The following is a 22,929-nucleotide window of genomic DNA, read 5'->3' on the forward strand; positions in this document are numbered from 1 at the left end:
CAGCAATGAGCATCAGACTGTTTATGCAACTAGTTGGGTCTTTGCTTCAGATTTTAATTAGGTCTGGAGAAAAGGGCCAGAGGCCCGGCACAGTGCGATCACACCAGTTTGGATTGCCATCCACCCTCGGGCCACAAAGTAATTTTTTTTTTTTTACTTTTTCTGAGTTACAAAACCAGGGCTCAGAGTGTGGGTCAGGGGCAAACCCCTAATCCAGCTCCTCACCTGCTCAAAAAAACAATTCAAATTGAATCCAATTAATGGTCAATGGGTCAATAACTAGAGGACACAGATTTAACATAGCTGGCAAAAGAACCAAAGTCAGCATGAGGACTTTAAAAAAAAAACATAAATGCAAGTTAAGGTAAGGTCTGGAATGCATTGTTTAAAATGATGATGCAAGCAGATTCAATAATAACTTTCCAAAAGCAATTAGATACACTTGAAGGTAAAAGTTGCAGGGCTATAGTGAAATAATAGAATGAAATAGAATGTAGAGCTTGATATTGTCCATCACCTCCTTTGTTGAGCATGGTTGCTTACCCAAACAAGAGCCGTAGTCATTTAGGAATGTATACTGGCATGGTATACCTGAATAGTTCTTTGAATACATTCCAGTTTATGTCTGTAGGTTTACCAACAGTTGAATTCAGTTGCAGCAGTCAATTTGTTTTACCCCTTCAAATTTGGCCTTTCATAAATTTAAAAAATGAAATTGCAGAGCCGTTGGCAATGATCTTTTCGTCCTCACTGTCAACAGGGGTGGTACCAGGGGATTGGAGAGTGGTGAAAGTCGTGCCCCTGTTCAAAAAAGGGAATAGGGATAACCCTGGGAATTACAGGCCAGTTAGTCTTACTTCGGTGGTAGGCAAAGTCATGGAAAGGGTACTGAAGGATAGGATTTCTGAGCATCTGGAAAGACACTGCTTGATTAGGGATAGTCAGCACGGATTTGTGACGGGTAGGTCTTGCCTTACAAGTCTTACTGAATTCTTTGAGGAGGTGACCAAGCATGTGGATGAAGGTAAAGCAGTGGATGTAGTGTACATGGATTTTAGTAAGGCATTTGATAAGGTTCCCCATGGTAGGCTTCTGCAGAAAGTAAGGAGGCATGGGATAGTGGGAAATTTGGCCAGTTGGATAACGAACTGGCTAACCGATAGAAATCAGAGAGTGTGGTGGAAGGCAAATATTCAGCCTGGATCCCAGTTACCAGTGGCGTACTGCAGGGATCAGTTCTGGGTCCTCTGCTGTTTGTGATTTTCATTGATGACTTGGATGAGGGAGTTGAAGGGTGGGTCAGTAAATTTGCAGACGATACGAAGATTGGTGGAGTTGTGGATAGTGAGGAGGGCTGTTGTCGGCTGCAAAGAGACATAGATAGGATGCAGAGCGGGGCTGAGAAGTGGCAGATGGAGTTTAACCCTGAAAAGTGTGAGGTTGTCCATTTTGGAAGGACAAATATGAATGCGGAATACAGGGTTAACGGTAGAGTTCTTGGCAATGTGGCGGAGCAGAGAGATCTTGGGGTCTATGTTCATACATCTTTGAAAGTTGCCACTCAAGTGGATAGAGCTGTGAAGAAGGCCTATGATGTGCTAGCGTTCATTAACAGAGGGATTGAATTTAAGAGCCGTGAGGTGATGATGCAGCTGTACAAAACTTTGGTAAGGCCACATTTGGAGTACTGTGTACAGTTCTGGTCGCCTCATTTTAGGAAGGATGTGGAAGCTTTGGAAAAGGTGCAAAGGAGATTTACCAGGATGTTGCCTGGAATGGAGAGTAGGTCTTACGAGGAAAGGTTGAGAATGCTAGGCCTTTTCTCATTAGAACGGAGAAGGATGAGGGGCGACTTGATAGAGGTTTATAAGATGATCAGGGGAATAGATAGAGTAGACAGTCAGAGACTTTTTCCCTGGGTGGAACAAACCATTACAAGGGGACATAAATTTAAGGTGAATGGTGAAAGATATAGGGGGGATGTCAGAGGTAGGTTCTTTACCCAGAGAGTAGTAGGGGCATGGAATGCACTGCCTATGGAAGTAGTTGAGTCGGAAACATTAGGGACCTTCAAGCAGCTATTGGATAGGTACATGGATTACGGTAAAATGATATAGTGTAGATTTATTTGTTCTTAAGGGCAGCACGGTAGCATTGTGGATAGCACAATTGCTTCACAGCTCCAGGGTCCCAGGTTCGATTCCGGCTTGGGTCACTGTCTGTGCGGAGTCTGCGCATCCTCCCAGTGTCTGCATGGGTTTCCTCCGGGTGCTCCGGTTTCCTCCCACAGTCCAAAGATGTGCAGGTTAGGTGGATTGGCCATGATAAATTGCCCTTAGTGTCCAAAATTGCCCTTAGTGTCGGGTGGAGGTGTTGACTTTGGGTGGGGTGCTCTTTCCAAGGGCCGGTGCAGACTCGATGGGCCGAATGGCCTCCTTCTGCACTGTAAATTCAATGATAATCTATGATTAATCTCGGACAAAGGTTCAGCACAACATCGTGGGCCGAAGGGCCTGTTCTGTGCTGTATTTTTTCGATGTTTTTCTATGGTCCCCACAAGAGAGACATACCAGATCTGAGCCAAAAGGCTCAATCTACACCACACATGATCTTAGCCAAAAGGCCGAGAAGCGATCACAAAGTAATTTGTAATGATTAGCCTTCAAGAACAGTTCCCAAGCTAGCTGTTATTTACATAGTTTCCATAGGCAGAAGAAGCTGAACATCTCTTGATCTGACTGCTTATTTATTTCAGTCACATTTGTTGAGCAGGGGCCTGTATGGAAAATGCATCTTCTTCTAGGTGATAGCAAGCTTTATTCTAGCGTTTTCATTGGAGAGTGAGTGTTCACTCCACAATGGCCTGGATTAACACCTACTGCATCGGCCACCTGGGATTGCAAAATCTAGTCAACATCCTAATCATTTTTGGGGGGTGATGCATAATCATGCGTTTGCCTACAAAACAAAAAATTCTTCCTACTTCCTCTAGCTATTTCACACACCAACCAAGAGATAATTCTGCAATCTAGTCAATCAGATCGCCACGTTCCACTGATAGACAAGAGACTATGAATACCAAATTTCAGGCACTACTATTGTGATTCTATATGAGGTCATCGCCTTTGAATTTTTGTTTTGACAAGGAATGGAAGTCAGGACCATCCAACCAACACAACCCCCATCCCGTTTCACAAGTGCAACATCCAATTCAACATCATAAAGAGATCCAACCATCTCTAGCTTTCTTAGACTGGAGAGGTTTGTGTCTCTCCAAATATCTCACCAATAATCCTCTCCCACACAAGAGGAAGCTACAAACAAGATTCCTCAGGTGCATGTAGAACTTGGTACAAGGAAGAGATTAGGACAATCGTTCCTTGGAGGCAAGACTAAACCCTTCCACTTAAGCAACAAATTTCAGATTAATCAATACCACCATCGCCAAATGAAGCCCTATCTCCAGAACTGTGCGAATATCAGCAGACCGGAATGTTAGCCAATTCCCTTGGGCTTTTATGCATCCACCAGCTATCAGTGTATCTCTACTTTGGGCACATCAATGACAAGGGGAGAGACAGAAAGTTGTGGAATCAAATCTAAGCAGATCATTATGAGAAGAGAATTGGTGCCAGGTGTGGAGTCAGATCCTGAACATCACCACACACTGATTAAAACAGCATTTGCCCCCCTCCAAAAGAAAGCAACTGTTAAGAGCACAAATACTTGCTTCGCCACTTCCCCGACATTTTTTTTTCCCAATTAAGGAGAAATTTAGCATGGACAATCCATCTAACCAGCGCATCTTTTGAGTTGTGGGGGCGAAACCCACGGAGACACGGGGAGAATGTGCAAACTCCACATGGACAGTGACCCGGGGCCAGGATTCCAACCCTAGTCCTCAGCGCCGCAGTCCCAGTGCTAACCACGGCACCAACATGCGGCCCTATACTTCCCCGATATTGTCACAAGAATCGTTATACCCAATTTAGAAACTTTTACTGCAGTAAAACAACTTTACCTGAGATACACCAGCTCTGGCTTGATGAGCTTTCTTTTGATCGCCCCAATTTCCTGTTGCTAGGGAATATTTTAAACCATCAGAAATAATACGTGTTTTAATTGCTAATTCCAAGTTGAAATCTTTCCCTCTGTCTATGAACTTCTGGGAGTATATCCGTACTTCTTTAAGTAGGTTTTTAAACATTCTGCGGAAGGAAATTTGTATTGTTAAATTTTAATACGTTTAGAATTATATTTATTACAAAAGGTACAAACCAAAACACTCACTCAGCTGTATAATATAATATGAATACATTTCAAAACAGAGTAGATGTGCTGTTTTGTTGTGCATGGTGAGTGAGAGGATATGCTGTTTTATAATGTGGGCATGCGCATCCTCACTCCATACAATTAGAGAGAGAAGGAAAGAGGAGAGCAAGATCAAAAAGAGAAAAAAAAAGAAACGGGGCAGAGTTTTTAATTGCATGTGAAAGAATGAATACATTTAAATTTCATTACACATCTTTCCTTACCCTCTAAACAGGAACGCAAGCAATGGTCCAGCGAGGTCCAACCTTTTGTTCCCATAATGATCTCTGTCATCCAATTCTCTTCGGCCTAAAGCAGCTAGCAGTAATCTATGAACCATGTAACTTGAACCAAAGAAAACAAATTAGTTTTAAACCACTGCTACTCCAATATATAAATTGACAAATATATTGCTGTAGGGCTTAAATATAAAGTGCACAAATGGCATATGGTTTGAGAAAATTAAAAGTAAACAAAGCATGCAGAAAAAGAAAACATCTTTACATAACCTCTTGCACTTGGAAACATCAATTATTCTGAAGTTTAATTGTTGGAAAGAGCACTGAATTTAGTTTTTTTTCCTTCCCACTCAATTAGGAGCCAGAAAACTGAGCACAGGTGCACACCTGAAGTAACGTTTAAAGGTTCAGCCACACCAAAACTGTAATTATCCATGACTGCATGAGGTCCTTGCTCCTGATAATCAGATATTGTTTGTAACCCACTTACTAACAAAGAATCCTTTTAACCATTCCTAACTCACCCAATGAACAGAGAAATCATGGCCCTGGTGCTTTTCCTGATTCCGGGCCCAAGATCACATTATGTAACAAAGAGAGTCAGGCAGCATGGAATCTAAAAAGTGCATGACCACAATGAGTAAATTATGCATGCTGTGCATTTTCTGACTAAATGCACCACAGCTTAGAACGGCAATGCAGTGCACCTTTATTCATCAAACAATGGCCTGGCTACCGCTGCTTGGGTTCTATAAAACATTCTTGTAATTAAAAATCTGCGTGTTTAAAGAACAGCAGCAACGACCCACGGGTCAGTTATTCTCTTTCTTTGAAATTAGAGCTGCTTTAGTTTAGTTTTGGGAACATTTCCAGTGAGGGCTTCCAAAGTTGCAGGTTTTGAATTGAAGTGCATATGATCATAATCAAAATCAGATAAAAGCAATTTACTGCGGATGCTGGAATTTGAAACAAAGACAGAAAATGCTGGGAGGTCTCAGCAGGTCTGACAGCATCTGGAGGGAGAACAGATTTAATATTTTGAGTTTGGATGACTTGTCAGAGCTGGGGAGAACTGGAAATAGGATGAGATTTATGCCATGTGTATGGGGGGGAAGCGGAGAGGTGGCATGGAGCAGTAGAGTTGGATAGAGAGCCAGCGACAGGTGGAGGCTAGGGAGAGATTGACAAAGATATTGTGGACAAAAAGGCAAAGGGAATGTAAATGATGGCGATCATGGCTAAGAAGAATACTGATAGTAGCACATTAGAGAGATCAAAATGTGTTAATGACAGAACAAAGGTAAGCGTCGTGTCCAGACAACAACCAGGAACAGGAAACAGATGGCCCTAGTGGGGTGGGGAGACGAACGGAATGAGGGTTTCCTGAGCTTGGAAGAGGAGGTTGCGTTGCCAGGTGGAAATGGGTTCCGGTATCTGCAGGAGAGGGATTATGTATGGAGGCAGGTTTCGCCTTCCCGCACCTGCCGCACTGGGGACTACAGGATAAAGATGGTGCCGAGAACAGGAGTAAGAGAGGGGAAGGTCTCAGAGATCTATAAGGAGTTGATGGAGTGGGAGGGAGCCCCAATTGGGGACGTGAAGAGAAAGTGGGAAGAGCTGGGGGGGGGTTACTGGAGGCGGCCCTGAGGAGAGTTAACGCATCCTCGTTGTGCGCCAGGCTCAGCCTGATACAGTTCAAGGTGGTCCACAGGGCACACATGACTGTGGCCCGGGTGAGCAGGTTCTTTGAGGAGGTGGAGGATAGGTGTGGGCGCTGTGTGGGGGGTTTTGCGAACCATGGCCATATGTTTTGGGCGTGTCCGAGGCTGAGGAATTTTGGGCAGGGATTTGCTGACGTCACGTCAGAGGTCTTACAAGTGAGGGTGGTGCCGAGGCCAGAGGTTGCGATCTTTGGTGTGTCGGAAGACCCAGGAGCCCAGGGGTTGAGAGAGGCTGACGTCCTGGCCTTTGCCTACCTGGTGTCCCGGAGACGGATCTTACTAGGATGGAGGGACTCGGAACCCCTGAAGTCAGGGGAATGGGTTAGCGACATGGTGGCGTTGTTCAGATTTGATAAAATTAAATTCGCCCGGAAGGGATCGTTGTAGTGGTTTGCTTGGGAGGTGGCAGCTGTTCATGGACTTATTTGAGAAAAAGTAAGCGGCGGTGGTGGGGAGGGGTGACTGGGGAAGGTTGCCGCTGTTTGTGTAAGCCATGTTGGCTGGGGTTTGTGTCTGGGGAGGTTTGTTGGTTATATTGTTGTGGTTTTTGTTTATTGAAATTTAACATTGAAAATTGTTAAAACTTTAAATGCGTCAATAAAATATTTTCTCAAAAAAAAGCGGGATAAAAAAGGGATGGAAAAATGAATCAATGAAAGAAATGAAAATAAGTAGATAGAACTAAAAATGGGGTGGTGGGGGGGGAGAGAGAGAATTCACAGTCTGAAATTGAACTCAAATGTTAAGACTGGATGGTTCTAACAGACCAAAACTCAATGTTAAGTCCGGAAGACTGTGATGTGCCTAATCGGAAGATGAGGTGCGGTTCCTCCAGTTTGCGTTAGACTTCACTGTATGTAATATTGCAGGTCAGACATGTGGACACGAGAACAGGACCATGACTTGAAATGGCAAGTGACATTTCAGCCATGATCTCATTGAATGGCGGAGCAGGCTCGAGGGGCCATATGGCCGACTCCTGCTCCTAGTTCTTATGTGACAGTAAGACATTGATCCTGCTTGCTAACGGACCGAAAGTGTTCTGTAAAGCGGTGACCCAGTCTGTGCTTCGTCTCTCCAATGTAGAGTAGACCACATTGGGAACAGCGAATGCAATAGACTCGATTGAAGCGCTGCTCCACCTGAAAAGTGTGTTTAAGCCCTTGGATGGTGAGTAGGGAGGAGGTAAACAGGCTGGTGTTGCAAATTCTGTGATTGCATGGGAAGTGCTGTGGGAAGGAGGTGAGGTGTTGGGGGTGATGGAGGAGTGGACCAGGGCATCCCAGAGGGAACTGTTCCTAGCCCTCACCCCCACCCTCACCCCACCCCTGTCAGGGCACGAGCTCCAGGAGAATCATAGAATTTGCAGTGCAGAAGGAGGCCGTTCGGCCCATCGAGCATCCACCGGCTCTTAGAAAGAGCGCCCTACCTATGCCCACGCCTCCACCATATCCCCGTAATCCCACCTAACCTTTCTGGGCACTGAGGGCAATTTATCATGGCCAATCCACTTAACCTACACATCTTTGGACTGTGGGAGGAAGCCCACGCAGTCACGGGGAGAACGTGCAGATTCCACACAGACAGTGACCTAAGCCGGGAATCGAACCTGGGACCCTGGAGCTGTGAAGCAACTGTGATAACCACTGTGCTTCCATGCTGCCCTTAAAGTAGTTTGCATATTTTGCATCAAGCCATCCTGGGCCCCGCTGAAGAATGCATTTGGGTCAGTCTATTATACTCAGTGAATTTAAGAACATTTTCTTTTTTTCCCCCAAAGTACAATTCTCACTTAAGCAGTTTGTAAACATACCCCAAGAAATATGCTTTCTTAGTCTCACAAAAGTCACTGACTCCAACATGTGGCAGAACTTCCTTCTGTAGAATTTCCTTTGCGTATTTAATTCTCTTCTCCTTTGTAACACCAGGTTTTGCACCTCTTGAACCAATAAAATTCAATGCAACATTTTGCTCCTGGATAACAAATGCTTCATCCAGGGAAGGCTTCACCTAGAATAAAAACTTAAGAATTGTAATCCACATGTACTATTAAAAGGTGAATACATTTGGATACTTGAATTAACTATTTTTCTGTCCACTTCAAATCCAGATTCCCGTTTTAGCCTTAACTCGACATTTCTTTGAAGAACTTTTACTTACCATAAGAGCAGTTCGGATATTTGTGGTGTCTAAAATTAAAATTGATCACTGACTACATGATTTAACCAATCGAAAAATGCTTTCATAGCCACTTTTAAAAAGTTATCAAGTCACAAATGCAAAGTGATTTCCCTCAAACTGCAGGTTTTGACAGTTCAAAGCAAAATACCATGGATGTTGGAAATCTGAGTTTAAAAGATTATTTTCTGTTTTCAGCTCAAAATCAAAATCCAGCTGACTTGGAAGGGAGTGAAACTGGAGAGCATAATGACAAAGCAGCACTTCCAACTTTTGCAGTCCTGGCTTCTAAGGAAAACTCGCATTTATACAATATTTTAATGCAAGGAAACACCCCAAATGCTTCACAGGGATATCATCAGATCAAATCACAGAACAGCTTGGTCAGATAGATTTTTAAGGAGGGTTTTAAGATTAGAGGAAAGTGGAGAGGATTCTGGAGAAATGGCCATAAATGATTGAAGGCATGGCTGCCAATGGTGAGGCAAGGGGATGGTGTGTGATATCATGAAGGCATGCAACACAGGATGAGAATTATATTTTGAAGATATTGGGGGCCAGAAGCTAATGTATCAAAAAATACAAGAGTGAGGTCCGAATGAGCGGACAATATACAGACAATAAGAGTAAAAGACAGCTAAAATGAAATGGGATGAAAACAAAGGGGTCGAGGCGGGGTAGAGCTAATCATCTGAAGTTGTTGAATTCAATGTTGAGACCGGAAGGTTGTAGCGTGCCTAACCGGAAGATGAGATGTTGTTCCTCCAGTTTGCGTTGAGCTTCACTGGAACATTGCAGCAGGCCAACGATAGACATGTGGGCATGGGAGCAGGGTCTTGTTCAATTTGCGGGTCCTGACAGCAGGCCGATTCATTAATGGCAGGGATACAAGAGTTTCCTGGCGAGACTTTGATCTTTCTATGGTTATGTTGTGGCTCATTTGAGAATGGATGACAATTATGCGGACTGCAGAAATCTCAGGATCAGTAAGAGGGCAGGAGGAGCTTTGGCTTGCTGGCAGGCATGAGGAACATGGGAGTACACCACAGGCATCTTTACTTTCATTTGTTGTTGGAGGTTAAGACGAAGGGGGCAAGAGAAAATGAGTCTCAAGAGAAATTTGGCAGTGGAGAAAAGAACCTGGACATTACCCTTGCTCAACAGAATGATCTTGTGGGTAGTTTCAACAGAATGATCTTGTGGGTAGTTTCTGTCAAAGGCCACTTGATATTATCCAGCGAGATCTGGTGATGGATGGATAAACTCGTTGTGTGCCAGATATTCTCAGTCTGCACCTTGAATTTTATAGAGCAAAGAAGGCGACCATTCTGGATGGGAGAGGGGAAAGATTTTAGGATGACAAAGACATCATTAATGGGTGTGAGGGAGTGGCTGAGTTAACAATAGCCGAAGAATGGAAGATTAAAAATAAGCAATTGGGTGTTTTAACTTTAGACATTTGAACAGTCCAAATGATTTTGGAGTGGGGGGTGAAGATTTTCCTCCAGAACAGGCACAGACAGTGGGTTTAGAAGGCTGCAATTATGATGGATACCCGAAGGCAGTCAGAGCATTTAATAGAAACCATGGGAATGGAAAGGTCTACCAGATGGCAAAAATCAAGGGGCTGGCTCTGAACAGTGGGAAGAGAATTTACCTGGAGGGTGAGGTTTAGGGTACACAGGAGAACAATGGAAAGGTGATTCAATAGAAAATCAAATCACGGAGGATGAGTGGTTCAGTACAGATGCTGAGGGAGGACATCTCAGGATGTGAGAGGGGAACAAGGCACCCAAAGGAAAAGGTGCTAAAGGAGTAGGATTTACTGAATAGATCTCCCACGTAAATGAAAGAATTAAAAGGGAACAAACAAAAATATAGTCAATTGTGTTGTTGATGAATAAGAGGGTCATTTAGGAGTCTGGTAACTTCTTCTCCGTTGTTACCAGACTCCTAAACAACCCTCTTATGGACTGATCCGATTAATACTACACTCCTGTATGCTTCACCAGATGCCGGTGTCTATGTATTTACATTGTGTACCTTGTGTTGCCCTATTATGTATTTTCTTTTCATGTACTAAATGATCTGTTTGAGCTGCTCGCAGAAAAATACTTTTCACTGTACCTCGGTACATGTGACAATAAACAAATCCAATCCAATGCACCTGTCCAACGTATTGAGAATAATGAAATGAGTAAAGAAAGAAAGGAAACCCCCATGTGTAAATAGCATCCTAGACAACCAACTGACGTTTCAAAGTACTTTACAGTCAATGAGGTATTTTTGAAGTATAGTCATTGTTGTAATGAAGGATGGGCGGCACGGTGGCGCAGTTAGTTCTGCTGCCTCACGGTGCTGAGGACCCAGGTTCGATCACGGCCCCGGGTCATGGTCCGCGTGGAGTTTGCACATTCTCCCCGAGTCTGCGTGGGTCTTATCCCCACATCCCAAAGATGTGCAGAGTAGGTGGATTGGCCACGCTAAATTGCCCCTCAATTGGAAAAAAATAATTGGGCACTCTAAAATTAAAAATAAATTATAGTAATGTAGGAAATGCAGCAACTAATTGCACAGGGAAAGCTTCCAAAAACATAATAACCTGATTGAATTTGTTTTGAGATGATGATTGAGGGATAAATACTAGCTAGGACACCGGGGTAACTCCCCTGCTCTTTTTCAAAGATAATAGCAAAATCTTCCGCAACAGCAAGACATTCAAAATGAACTGCCTGAAACAGTATTTTTTTAAATGTTTATTTTTAATCACAATGAAACTCACCATTTCCATCATTTCAGGGTCATCAAAATCATAAATAATGTGCTCCAAAATGTCTCGATCAGACACAAATCCCAAAGCTCGAAACACAATAATTATGGGAACTTCCTGTCTGATATATGGTAGTGTGGCAACAATTCTCTGGCCTATTGCACTTTTTCTTACACCCTGCAGAGAAAACAGATAGCATTCGAAGAGTAGTGTCCAAAAAACATTAAAAGTGAATACAGTGAATATGATTGTCAAAAATCTTACCTGTCCTCCTCTTGCTAACATGCTGACCCAGATGGTACTGGTAGGACGAGATGAATTCTCTAAACAGGACCGACACTCTCCTGTATATGCATATTTGGAGTCTTTCTTTGCAAACACGTACACAGTGTTTGTCGCCATCTTTTCCTGTGCAATTAGGACCTTGGGAAATTCCAAAATGAATCATTTATTATTAACTCAAGTAATTTATTTTACTGCCACTCTAGTTACACCTACACCATTTGTTGGAAGTATATCTAATGATAATAAAAATTACAAAATCGCACAAAATTTCTGAGAATTGAGAATTGTTCCCCGTTGCTGTGGAATCTAGAAGCACAATTTCAGGATAAGGGACTGATCATTTAGGACTGCGATGAAGATAAATTTTCTCACTTAAAAGGATTGTGGATCTTTCAAACAAAGGGTTGGGGAAATGCCATCACTGTATATATTTATGGTTGAGATAGACAGATTTTTAGTCTCAGGGGATATGGACAGGGAGCGGAAGAGTGGAGTTGAAGGTTAAAATCAGCCATGAACTACTGAATTCCAGAGCAGGTTTGATGTATCATACGAGTTGGAATTCTCTGCCCGTTGGTATTCTCTGTTCCCACCGGCAGTGCAGTTCCGCCTGTGGGTTTCCCGGCGGCGAGAGTTGGCTTCAATGGGAAATCCCATTCACAAGCAGCAGGATGACCGAATCCCGCCACCATCGAACAGCCTGCTGCCGGATAACATGCGCCTGGGGAACCTGCTTTTAAACATGGCTTTTAAATTGCATCTTTTGGGCGGAGTGAGGAAAATTGACAAGTGACAAGTATTGTTTCAGTGAAACAACTAACTCTAAAAAAAAAAAATTGTTCTTGGGATGTGGGCGTTGCTGGCTGGGCCAGCATTTGTTGTCCATCCCTATTTGTCCTTGAACTGAGTGGCTTGCTAGGCGATTTCAGTGGGAGGCAGTTAAGAGTCACATGTAGGCCAGACCGGGTAAGAAGGGCAGATTTCCTTCCGTGAAGGATATTAGTGAACCAGATGGGTTTTACGACAATCAGCATTTCATTTGGTTTTTTTTATTGAATTCAAATTTCACCAACTGCCATGGTGGGATTCAAATATGGGTCCCCAGAGCATTACACTGGACCCCAGAGCATTACCTGGTCTCTGGATTGCTAGTCCAGTGACAATACCACTACGCCACTATCTCCCCTAAGGATTTTACAACCAATTACAATGGGTCAGTTGACAGAAAGCTAAAAATTTAGTAAATTTGTTCATGGTGCATTACAGAAAGTTAAGATCTTTATAGGTAATGCATCTTAAATTAATCTAACTACGGTTATTAAAATATCCATTGGCTATTAGACAATAGATAAATGCAAATCTACAGTTCAACTGCAAGACAATGCTAATGAGGGCACACAGGCCCACAACCTCCAGTCTCAGCTTTGGGAGGTACCCTGAAGATGCACTAGGGAATTCCTCTTGGAAGATCGCAGGTAAGAATTTGGACCGCAACTATCCTGAGGTCCTAACCTCCCATGGACAATGGAACCATCCAACAAAACTATTTGAATCGCTACCTATGGATGGTTCTGCCAGGATTATGATGATAGTTACTCTGAAAATGTTAAAGAAATAAAATCTCTTCTAACTTCAGTGTAACTACTTTAAATACCCAGAGCAATCCTCGTTTGAGACACCGCCACACCACAGATGTCCCCCAACCTGACCTTGCTGGATTCCACCCTCCCCTCGCCTGAAACCCCCAAGCCAGATCTCCCCCCCACCTCCCCCAAAGAAATAAGAAACATTCACAAACAGACCTGGTGTCAGATAGCTTAGGAAATTGTAAAGGAGTGTGAAACATAAATAGAATGTGAAATATAAGAGGCATGAGAGTAAAGGCCATGTCTGGAGAGTAAAAGCATGGTTACTCATATCAAAAGAACAACAAACAAATGGACAGTATTGTGCAGGTGTGTCAGGGAATGCCCTAGGAATGCGGGTTAATGTACTTGCACATATTCTTTCAATAGGACGTGCTAATGTAAGTCTCAGGTCTAGGAGAATGTAACCCTATAATGATTTGCTGCACCAAAGTCCCGTCGGGGTCTTTTCCTTGGTCATGCTGGGGTTACTGTGAGCAGTCAAGAAAATACACTTTTAAAAAAATATATAAATTAGAGTACCCAATTATTAGTTTTTTTTTTTAAATTAGGGCAATTTAGCATGGCCAATCCACCTAACCTGCACATCTTTGGGTTGTGGGGGTAAAACCCAAGCAGACACGGGGATAATGTGCAAACTTTACACGGACAGTGATCCAGGGCCAGGATTCAAACCCAGGTCCTCAGCGCCGTAGTTCCAGTGCTATCCACTACCTCACCGTGCTGCCCTTATGATGCCTGATTAGTTATGAGAGTTTTTCGGAGCCAGGCCAACAGGTGCTTTGTGTATCAATACATAATGAATGGAAAATGTTAATCAGACATCACCCATGTTTACTTGTCTTCAAAATTATATTAAAGAGCAAGTCCCTTACCCGATAAACCCACCTTATACAGGGTGCCTACATATTATTATACAAATTGTAAAAGAACTGTACAAAAAGCGATGTAACTGACTCGCGCATTAGTACTCACCTGGATCACATTAAGACATTGAATGTCTCAAAGCAATTTAATTTTCATGAGAACAATTATTATTTGTACAAATTCCTTACTTTTCTAAATACTTCATGAGGCAACTGCAAATTCTGTACCTTTTCTGATCCATTGATGATGAAATAGCCACCAGGGTCCAGTGGGCACTCATTGAGCTCACAGAGATCACGATCCGTCAAACCGCTGAGAAGACAATAGGTGGATCGAAGCATGATAGGAATTTTTCCTATAAACGTCTTCTGATGCTGAGTTTGCATCTGCTCCTCTCCCTCCTTAATCACTGTCTTTGTGATATCTACATAGAGAGGTGCTGAATACCTGTAAAACAAAGATGCAACATACCAAATCCTTACCTATTTTGAAAAGTTGGAAAAAAGATTGGCTCCATCTCTGCAAGGAATCCAAGGAAACTTACGTAAGGTTGCGCAACCTAGCTTCATTTGGCATCATTGGAGATGGTGCCCCATCCCTTTCCCAATGTGTTGGTTTGGATAAATAGATCTGTTCAAATTTTAGTAAGAACCTGGGCTGGAACACGAAAATAATAAGTATTATACATATGCGCAATTCAACTACTAAAAATATAATTGTACATTTTCTTCTGGGGGTTTGCTTACCGGCTCTTCTACTTCCCCAGTAGTATGTTGAGCTTCAGCTTGGAGATCTATTGGAGGAGCATCTTCCACAATTCTCTGCACTGACATTTGGATGAATTCATCAAATGAATCCAACTGTTGCCGAACCAAACCTTTCTCATCAAAATATGAGCTGCAAAATAAATATCCTAATTATTATTTTTTAAAGAATAGGTTGTAAAGGCAACCCAACCTATTACTGAGAATCAAAACACCACATGGTAAAATACTTTCTGGTCAAATTCATAGGCAAGTAGGGTTTTTTTTCCAGTTTAAACTAGCTTTTTAAAGCTAATTCAGTTTTGAGTTTTCTCATTTAAAAGTCAGATTGAGTAGAACCTTCTTTTTAGGGGGCTCATTTACCATACTCCCAGAAAATAGTACTCAAATGCTGGGGCTTAAAATTTATTTGGGAAAGCGCAGAATATTGCTAAACCATTTTCCCCTCCCCCTGCCCAGTCAAAAACTCATCCTTCCTTCATCCATCATACAGTTCTTCATTTATCACCCTGCAATTTATCTTCCCACCAGCTTTGTAATGTAATACAGAAGCATTTCCACATAGTTATTATCAATTAAAGGTAAAATAGTGGAGATGAAAAGTCAAAGTATTTGTGGGAAAACAGAGTTAATGGCAGTCACAAGCTCAAACATCTTATAATTAAAGAACATTGTAGTTCACCCAAAGGTAAACTACACTATAGGATGCAGTCATCGTCGGCAAAAAATAATAAAGGCATGTTTTCTTTTCTAAAGAATGATTTTGCATTGGCTGTCATGTGTTAAAATTATACTCCACTATAAAGCGATGTCTATAGTGAACCTGGAAAACATTTACCCAGCTCCAGGAGGTTGGGGAGGGCCCATACTGCAATTGTGAAACCCAGTTTCTCTCAGATCCAATAAATTTAACAGCAGGATCTGATTAACATTTATTTTTTCATTTTTCCAGCCATTGCCAGCCAGATTAAAAGGCTGTAAGCCTTTGCCATCAAGCCACAATCAAGGAAGGAGTCACAGAAAGACTGGTGAAAATCAGAGGCCAGGAGAGGATAGATAAATGGAAGTCAGGGGAATAACAATGTAGGCCAGAGAGTAGTGAACCAGAGATTGAACACGAGAAGTAGATTGGAAAGGTTTGTGAGGTGGATCAGGCAATGACAGAGTAGAGCAATTGAATGCCTTGGTGGAGGAGGCAGGTGGGGAGAAAAGAGGGTTACTGAATACTGGAAGGGAACTTGACCTCTAGAGCGCCACAGTGTTTAGCACTGCTGCCTCACAGCGTCAGGGACCCAGGTTCGATTCCGACGTTGGGTGACTGTCGGTGTGGAGTTTGCACATTCTCTCTGTATCTGCATGGATTTCTTCTGGGTGCTCCGGTTTCCTCACACTGTCTGAAGATGAGAAGGTTGGGTAGATTGGCCATGCTAAATTGCCCCTTAGTTATAGGATGGGATTGTGGGCTTGGGCTGAGTGCTCTTTCGGGGGATCAATACAGGCTTAACGGGCCGAAAAGTCTCTTTCTGCACTGGAGAGATTCTATGATTCTGAACAATCACACTAGCTTCCAGGTGGGAGTTTCAAAGTATGAAAATACAACAAAACTAGATTATAATTGGAAATGCACAAAAAGCAATGGAACTTCAGAAATTGTTGCATTAAAAGTGGAATTTCAAATGTTTTATTCTTCTGCCTCCTGGCTCTTATGGCCCATGTTGACATTTGAAGCAGGTTCGAGCTCAGGCAATATGGTTAATAGTCAAAGCCACTACAGCAGAGTAAGAAAGATTCATCCTCAACAATCCACCAAACTCGGGTAAGGTTAATGAATATCGATAATTGAGCTGAACCACTCCATGCTGACAGAGTAGCAACAGATTGAGCCTGAGCCATGTTGACCAAGGGATAGTTTTGAATACCAGTTCTTTTTTTATATTTTTTATTCTCCTCCTTTTTCACATTTTCTCCCACATTTACACCCACCAACAATAAACAATAATCAGTAACAAATATGTCAATCCCCATATCAATAACAATGATCCCATCCTCCCACCAAACCCCAAACATTAGCCCGCATGTTCACACAAACAAATGACAAAAAGGAATTAGGGATCACCCACCATCACCATTAATACACACAGCCCCCCCGCCGCCCAACCCTCCCACCCACCCGCCCCAACTAATGTTTGATGATATCCAGTTCTTGAAAGTGCATAATGAATAATGCCCATGAGTTGTAGAACCCCTCCATCCTTCCCCTCAGTTCAAACTAAACCTTCTCAAGAATCAAGAATTCGAACAGGTCCCCCTGCCATACCAGGGCACAGGGTGGAGAGGTTGCTCTCCAACCTATCAGGATCCGCCTTTGGGCAATCAACGAGGCGAAGGCTACAAGATCTGCCTACGCACTGTAATTCATAATCTGGAAAGATGTGTCATTTGAAACATGGAAGTCTGGCAATATCTGGTCTGAGAGAAACATGATAGGATACAGGGAAAGATCCCACAAAGGGCAGCTGCCAGGGAAGGATTGTAAAATGCAGATAGCCTTGGTCAAGCAGGCTGAGCAAACAAGACAAACAGGATTTTGAATGAAGCCAAAAACAATGGCTCATACCTTCATTGAAAGTAACTAACTTAGTAAGGATCTGGAAAAGAATGGATGAGGTTCTAGGTGTGAAAATTTGCTAATACCAGGTAAATTAAAGAAAACTGGAGGCTCTCAGTCTACGAGAAACATAATTCAAAGCCAAAATCAAAGTCAAAATTATGAGCTGAGGACACAATTGGAAAATAAAACTATGGAAATGACAGGAATTAAAAGTAACACCTCTTGAAACCAAAGCATTTTGAACACCACAAAGGACACAATGTAGTCAGATCTATGAGATGAAGTCATGTCAAAATGTATACTTAGTTGGATTAGACTATTTAAATCAAAGTTCCTTTTTACAATCAAAGAAAATAAGAGTTACTTTACAATAACATCAAAAAACTTAATTGTTAGAAAGCAAATATAAACCTCGCGACCAGGGCAGGAAAGATCAGATCCAGAACGACAACCAGAGCTCAGAGGGAGAGAGAGAGAAGCAGAGAGGGAACAAGCAGCTAGACTCAGATTACAATCAGCTCGGCCATGGGAAATGGACAGGGCATAGCAGCCGAGCTAAAATAGCTGATACATCTAAAGAAGACCAGACTTTAAAGAAGATTGATTGTCAAGTTGGGCCTGAAGGTCCCTTCAACCAACCAGAAGGATCCAGAAGCAAGATATTTTTACTTTTCTGTAAAGACAGTGATTGCATCTTTTAAAAATAAAAAAATATATATATAATAAAATAACTTAAAAGTTTTAACCTGAAACAGTGGTTATTCCAAAGTCTACTTTACGTACTTAGCAATGCGGGACCCAGGATCGATGCTACTAAGTAGATGAAATCTTCGGTGAAGGTATGGGTTATACCAGGGGATAACTTGAAAATATAGTTTGACCTGAACAGCACCCACTGAAGCTTGCATCGGAGTCGGGGAGTGAGAATCCCTGATCACCATTTAGAATGTCGGCCCTTTTTGGTATAGGGGGACTTCTAAGAATAGTGGTGAGTTTTCAAAAAACAGCACCCGTTTCCAACCATGGCTGGTCCAACACCCTGAATATGGCCTCCCTGGGGCCCGGGTCCAGTTTCACGTGCACCACTTTAGAAATTACCCTAAAAACCTCCTTCAAGTAATCCTCTAGCTTTGGACAGGACCAAAACATATCAACGTGATTAGCGCCCCCCCCCCCCCCAAAAAACGTTCACACACATCTTCTACTTCTTCAAAGAATCGGCTCATCCTCATGAGATGTGCTCTGTATACCACCTTCAGCTGTATCAGCCCCAACCTCGTGCACGAGGTGGAGGCATTCACTCTCCGGAGCACCTCACACCAGAACCCCTCCTCCAGATCCTCTCCCAACTCTTCCTCCCACTTTGCTTTGATCCCTTCCAGTGGAGCCTTCTCCTCTTCCAAAATAGCTCCGTAAACCGCCGACACTACCCCCTTCTCCAGTCGCCCTGTCGTCAGCACCTCCTCCAACAATGTGGAGGCCGGCTCCACCGGGAAGCTCTGTATCTCCTTTCTAGCAAAATCTCGAACCTGCATGTATCCAAACATTTCCCCCCACTCCAGCCCATACCCTTCCAGCTCCTTCAATCCTGCAAACCGACCCCTAAGAAACAAATCTTTTAGTGTCTTAATCCCCTTCTTCTCCCATTTCCGAAAATTTCCATCCCACTTCCCTGGCTCATATCGGTGGCTCCCCCGAATCGACATTTCCCTTGACCCTGCCCCCAACCCAAAGTGTTGGCGAAACTGCCTCCAAATTCTCAATGAAGCTATTATTACTGGACTCCCTGAGTATTTCCCCGGGGCCATCGGGAGCGGCGCTGGTGCTCGTGCTTTCAATCCCGACCCCCTGCACAAACTGTCCTCCATTCTGACCCACTGGGAATCAACCTCTCTGACCCAGCTCCGCACCTTCTCCACATTCGCCGCCCAGTAGTAATGCATTAGGTTTGGAAGACCTAAACCCCCTGCCTGCCTTCCCCTCTGTAGCAGAACCTTTCTAACTCTGGCCACCTTCCCTCCCCATATGAACGATGTAATCCTTCCCTCAATCTCTCTGAAAAAAGCCTTTGGCAGGAAAATCAGCAGGCATTGAAAAATAAACAGAAATCGCGGCAACACGTTCATTTTAACCGCCTGTACCAGACCCGCCAGTGACAGAGGGAGACCATCCCACTTTGCCAGATCAGCTTTCACTCTCCCCACCAAACTAGAAATGTTGTACCTGCGGAGCCCCCCTCACTCCCGGGCAACCTGCACCCCCAGGGACCTAAAGTGAGTCCCTGCCCTACGGAATGGCAGCCCCCCCCACCCCTGCCCCCACCCCCGGCACCGCAAAATACTCACTCTTGTCTAGATTTAGTTTGTACCCCGAGATAGCCCCAAACACTCGAAGCAGCTCCAATATTCCCCCTATCGACACAGTCGGTTCCAACACGTATAACAGCAAGTCAACGGCATACAAGGACACCCTATGCTCTATCCCCCCCGCACTATTGCTTTTGAATACCAGTTCTTACCAGCAATTTCAGAATATTATGCAAACAAACTGACAGTAGATCATTTTACAAAATACAGTTGTTTCATGTAAAAGCAAATTACTGTGGATGCTGGAATCGCAAAACCCAAAAAGAAAATGCTGGAAAATCTCATCAGGTCTGGCAGCATCTGTAAGGAGAGAAACGAGCTAACGTTTCGAGTCCATATGACCCTTTATCAAAGCTGGTTGTTTTATAGTCATTTATTTTGGTCCAAGTCCAACAGATACTTTATTTACCTGATAACAATCCAACATGCCTCCTGCCACAAATCTGGGGTGATTTCATCATCATCTTCATCATATTGTGTATCTTGAAATCAAATAGTAACAGATTCTCAATTTTCACGTCAGTAAGTCACCATATCGCACAACAATATAAAATATTCAGCTCATTACCAACAAGTGATTGCAAAAGCAGCAATCGTAACCATTCAATGCCCACCACAATTTCATTGCTGGCACTGCAGTTAGGAGAAAACACCAAATGTCACATTGTGTTGGGTGGTGTAATTTGAGCAAGAATACACAGAGGGGAAAAGATAACAGAATGCTCACAAGATGGGTGAGAGATGGAGGGAGGGCAATGGGGACAGGCAGGTGAGATAAGTTCCTCTCGGTCTACTGAGGATTCTACTAACAACTTAGAGCTAATATTATGAAGCAGCATACCCTAGGAATGCTGGTCAGTTGTTTAATTATTTTAGAGGTTCCCCCATCCCAAAATACCTGTTTTCTAGACTTGAGGTTAATTTTCTTTATACTTTCCTCATTAGTCCATCCTAAGGAAACCAAATGAATGTTATCGTTCATACATTTTAAACAATGATTTTGCCAGCACATCCCAAGAGAAGGAAATGGAGACGGGGGAAGAAAATAAAATTAGGCCAAGCTATGAGCAAATGCTGCATTTCAGCTGTTTGAGCAAGAGATTGGCATTGTGCTGGACCTGCCTTCAAACAGGTGCTAATGCAGGATCAGGAAGTTTTCTTTTTGCACATACATTTCAATAAGCAGACTGCAGCATCTGGTGGAGAATATGCAGCCGGATGCCCCCAGTATCCAGGAAGGAGAACTCAGCTCTGCAGCAAGCAACATCTTCACAGTCATGTAGTAAGATACTGAAGCATAGAAAAAAGGCACCCACTCTGTACAGTACTTTTGGGAACATGGTGCTTCAATTAATGGTCTGCAGCTGGAATGGGGCACACTTGGGGGATTTGGTTTACATCAGAGTCAAACTATGGACGGCATTCCTACAGTAGCAGATCATGTAGCTGGGCACAAAGCACCAGGGATGAAGAGTAAGAGAAGGACCTGATGAGATGGCGTCCTCTTTTTATAAAACCCACTGCTATTGGATTCTTCTAGTAATAGTGTCAGGGAGTAGGCAGCATTGACCAGTCACTGAGCTCAATATGGCTCCAACTGTTACAAAGTTACTGCAACCACACACCGGGAGGCAATAATCCACCTAACAGGGCCAAGCCATACATTGGCAGCCTACCATTCCAGGTTTTGCTCCTACTCAAAGAACTAAGGGATGCAGCATTTACAGAATATGTGCTGTATAAATCACTCATAACAATTGACCTATATTTACCTTTACTACTGATAGTATTCCTTGTGTCGGCTGAACCCTCTTCCCCTCCTCATCTGGCTATTTGCTCACCCCCTCATCAGATGGCAAAACTGCAGATTGCAACACACAAAAAGACCTGAAATTTCAGCTGGACTGTGGAGCAGTAGCCCACTGGAGTAGTCCAAGTAAACAAAGCATTGCTACAGAAACACTAAGGTGTGCTCCAGAGACACCAGTGAAATCTCTGTGTACCAGCACTTCACTGCTGTGGGGGACTTCAGCATCTATGGCTTGAATTGGAGGGAGGTTGGAAATGGATTAGACTATGGATCAGCGATGGGTCCACTTTTGCTCTCAGTATATAAATGTGTTCCAAAGTCCAAATCACAATCTCAAAATCTGCTGATGGCCCAAAACTAGGTGGTTTGGCACATAGCATGCAGACAAAGACACCAGGAAAATACAGAAAGCTTGACAAAATAGCTGATTAAACTGGATAAATGAGAGTTTAGACTTTTTGGGGAAAAGAACAAAGAATGGGAGTTTATACGCAATGAAAAAATACTGGAGTGGGCCGAGGATAGAGTGCTCTTTCGGTGGGTTGGTGTAGACTTATTGGGCCGAATGGCCGCCTTTTGCACAGTAGGGATTCTGTGATACAGATGAACAAAGAGACCAAGAGTTCAAATACATAATGCCTTGAAAGTACTAGTAGATGTAGCCATCAAAAAAAAAAAACGCTATTTTGAGTTTTATAAATAGGAGTATGGAGCACAAGAATAAAAAATAACAAGATAAAATTTGTACAAAACATTGGTACGGCCCAGGTTACAGCCTGCAAGGCATTTTGGGTATCCACACTACTGGAAAGACATTAAAGACATAGCGTAGACACAGAATAGATTCACTGGAACATGTTAGGGAAGAGAGTTATACATGTTTATGAACGACTTCCGGTGGCAGCCATGGTGTGAGTGGTCGCACACAGAGTAGCTTCTGCTTGAAGGCAGAGGAAAGAGTTTTTTTCATCCGATATTGGGTGGAATTTTGATGAAAAGGCAGAGGTGAAGGTTGGAGGAGTAGTTTCACCGGGGGTGGTATGTCCGCTGGTTACCAAACCCGGCAGAAGACGGTGAGAGACCTGGCCAAAGAGTTGGAGGAAACCTGCACTGTAGCATCCAGTGTAAGGATGGCTGTGGGGGAAGGGTTGGTACAAGGTGGAAGGCCCCAGCTGGAGCAGTTGATGGCGTTTATTAAGGAGGAATTCCACCAGCAGAGGAAGGAAATGCGGGAGGATCGCTCGAAGGCCATCAAAGGAGCTGTGGCATCCCTGAAGAGTTCGCTGGAACAGATGGAGAAGTGTTTGGAGGTGCAAGGGTCGCAATTTTGGGAGATCGAAGGAGTAATCTCGGACCACAGC

General features: G+C 43.3%; 1 protein-coding gene across 2 annotated transcripts in view; it reads right to left on the reverse strand.

Annotated features, from left to right (window-relative positions):
• The window catches only part of LOC140408374 (DNA-directed RNA polymerase II subunit RPB2), a 52,415-nt gene that overhangs the window by 24,185 nt on the left and 5,301 nt on the right, over window positions 1-22,929 (reverse strand). Inside the window, exons 2-11 of one of the 2 annotated variants that reach the window (XM_072495486.1) lie at window positions 21,531-21,619; window positions 20,168-20,240; window positions 14,764-14,914; window positions 14,562-14,674; window positions 14,245-14,464; window positions 11,484-11,642; window positions 11,232-11,396; window positions 8,085-8,281; window positions 4,536-4,655; window positions 4,022-4,208 (exon numbers count right to left, since the gene is read on the reverse strand). In XM_072495486.1, coding sequence (XP_072351587.1) covers window positions 4,022-4,208; window positions 4,536-4,655; window positions 8,085-8,281; window positions 11,232-11,396; window positions 11,484-11,642; window positions 14,245-14,464; window positions 14,562-14,674; window positions 14,764-14,850 — 1,248 coding nt within the window. In that variant the 5' untranslated portion in view covers window positions 14,851-14,914; window positions 20,168-20,240; window positions 21,531-21,619. The remainder of the gene's footprint in view (window positions 1-4,021; window positions 4,209-4,535; window positions 4,656-8,084; window positions 8,282-11,231; window positions 11,397-11,483; window positions 11,643-14,244; window positions 14,465-14,561; window positions 14,675-14,763; window positions 14,915-20,167; window positions 20,241-21,530; window positions 21,620-22,929) is intronic. The other variant, XM_072495485.1, reaches the window with a different exon arrangement.

The sequence above is a fragment of the Scyliorhinus torazame genome, chromosome 3, assembly GCF_047496885.1.
Source record: "Scyliorhinus torazame isolate Kashiwa2021f chromosome 3, sScyTor2.1, whole genome shotgun sequence".
Lineage (NCBI taxonomy): Eukaryota > Metazoa > Chordata > Chondrichthyes > Carcharhiniformes > Scyliorhinidae > Scyliorhinus > Scyliorhinus torazame.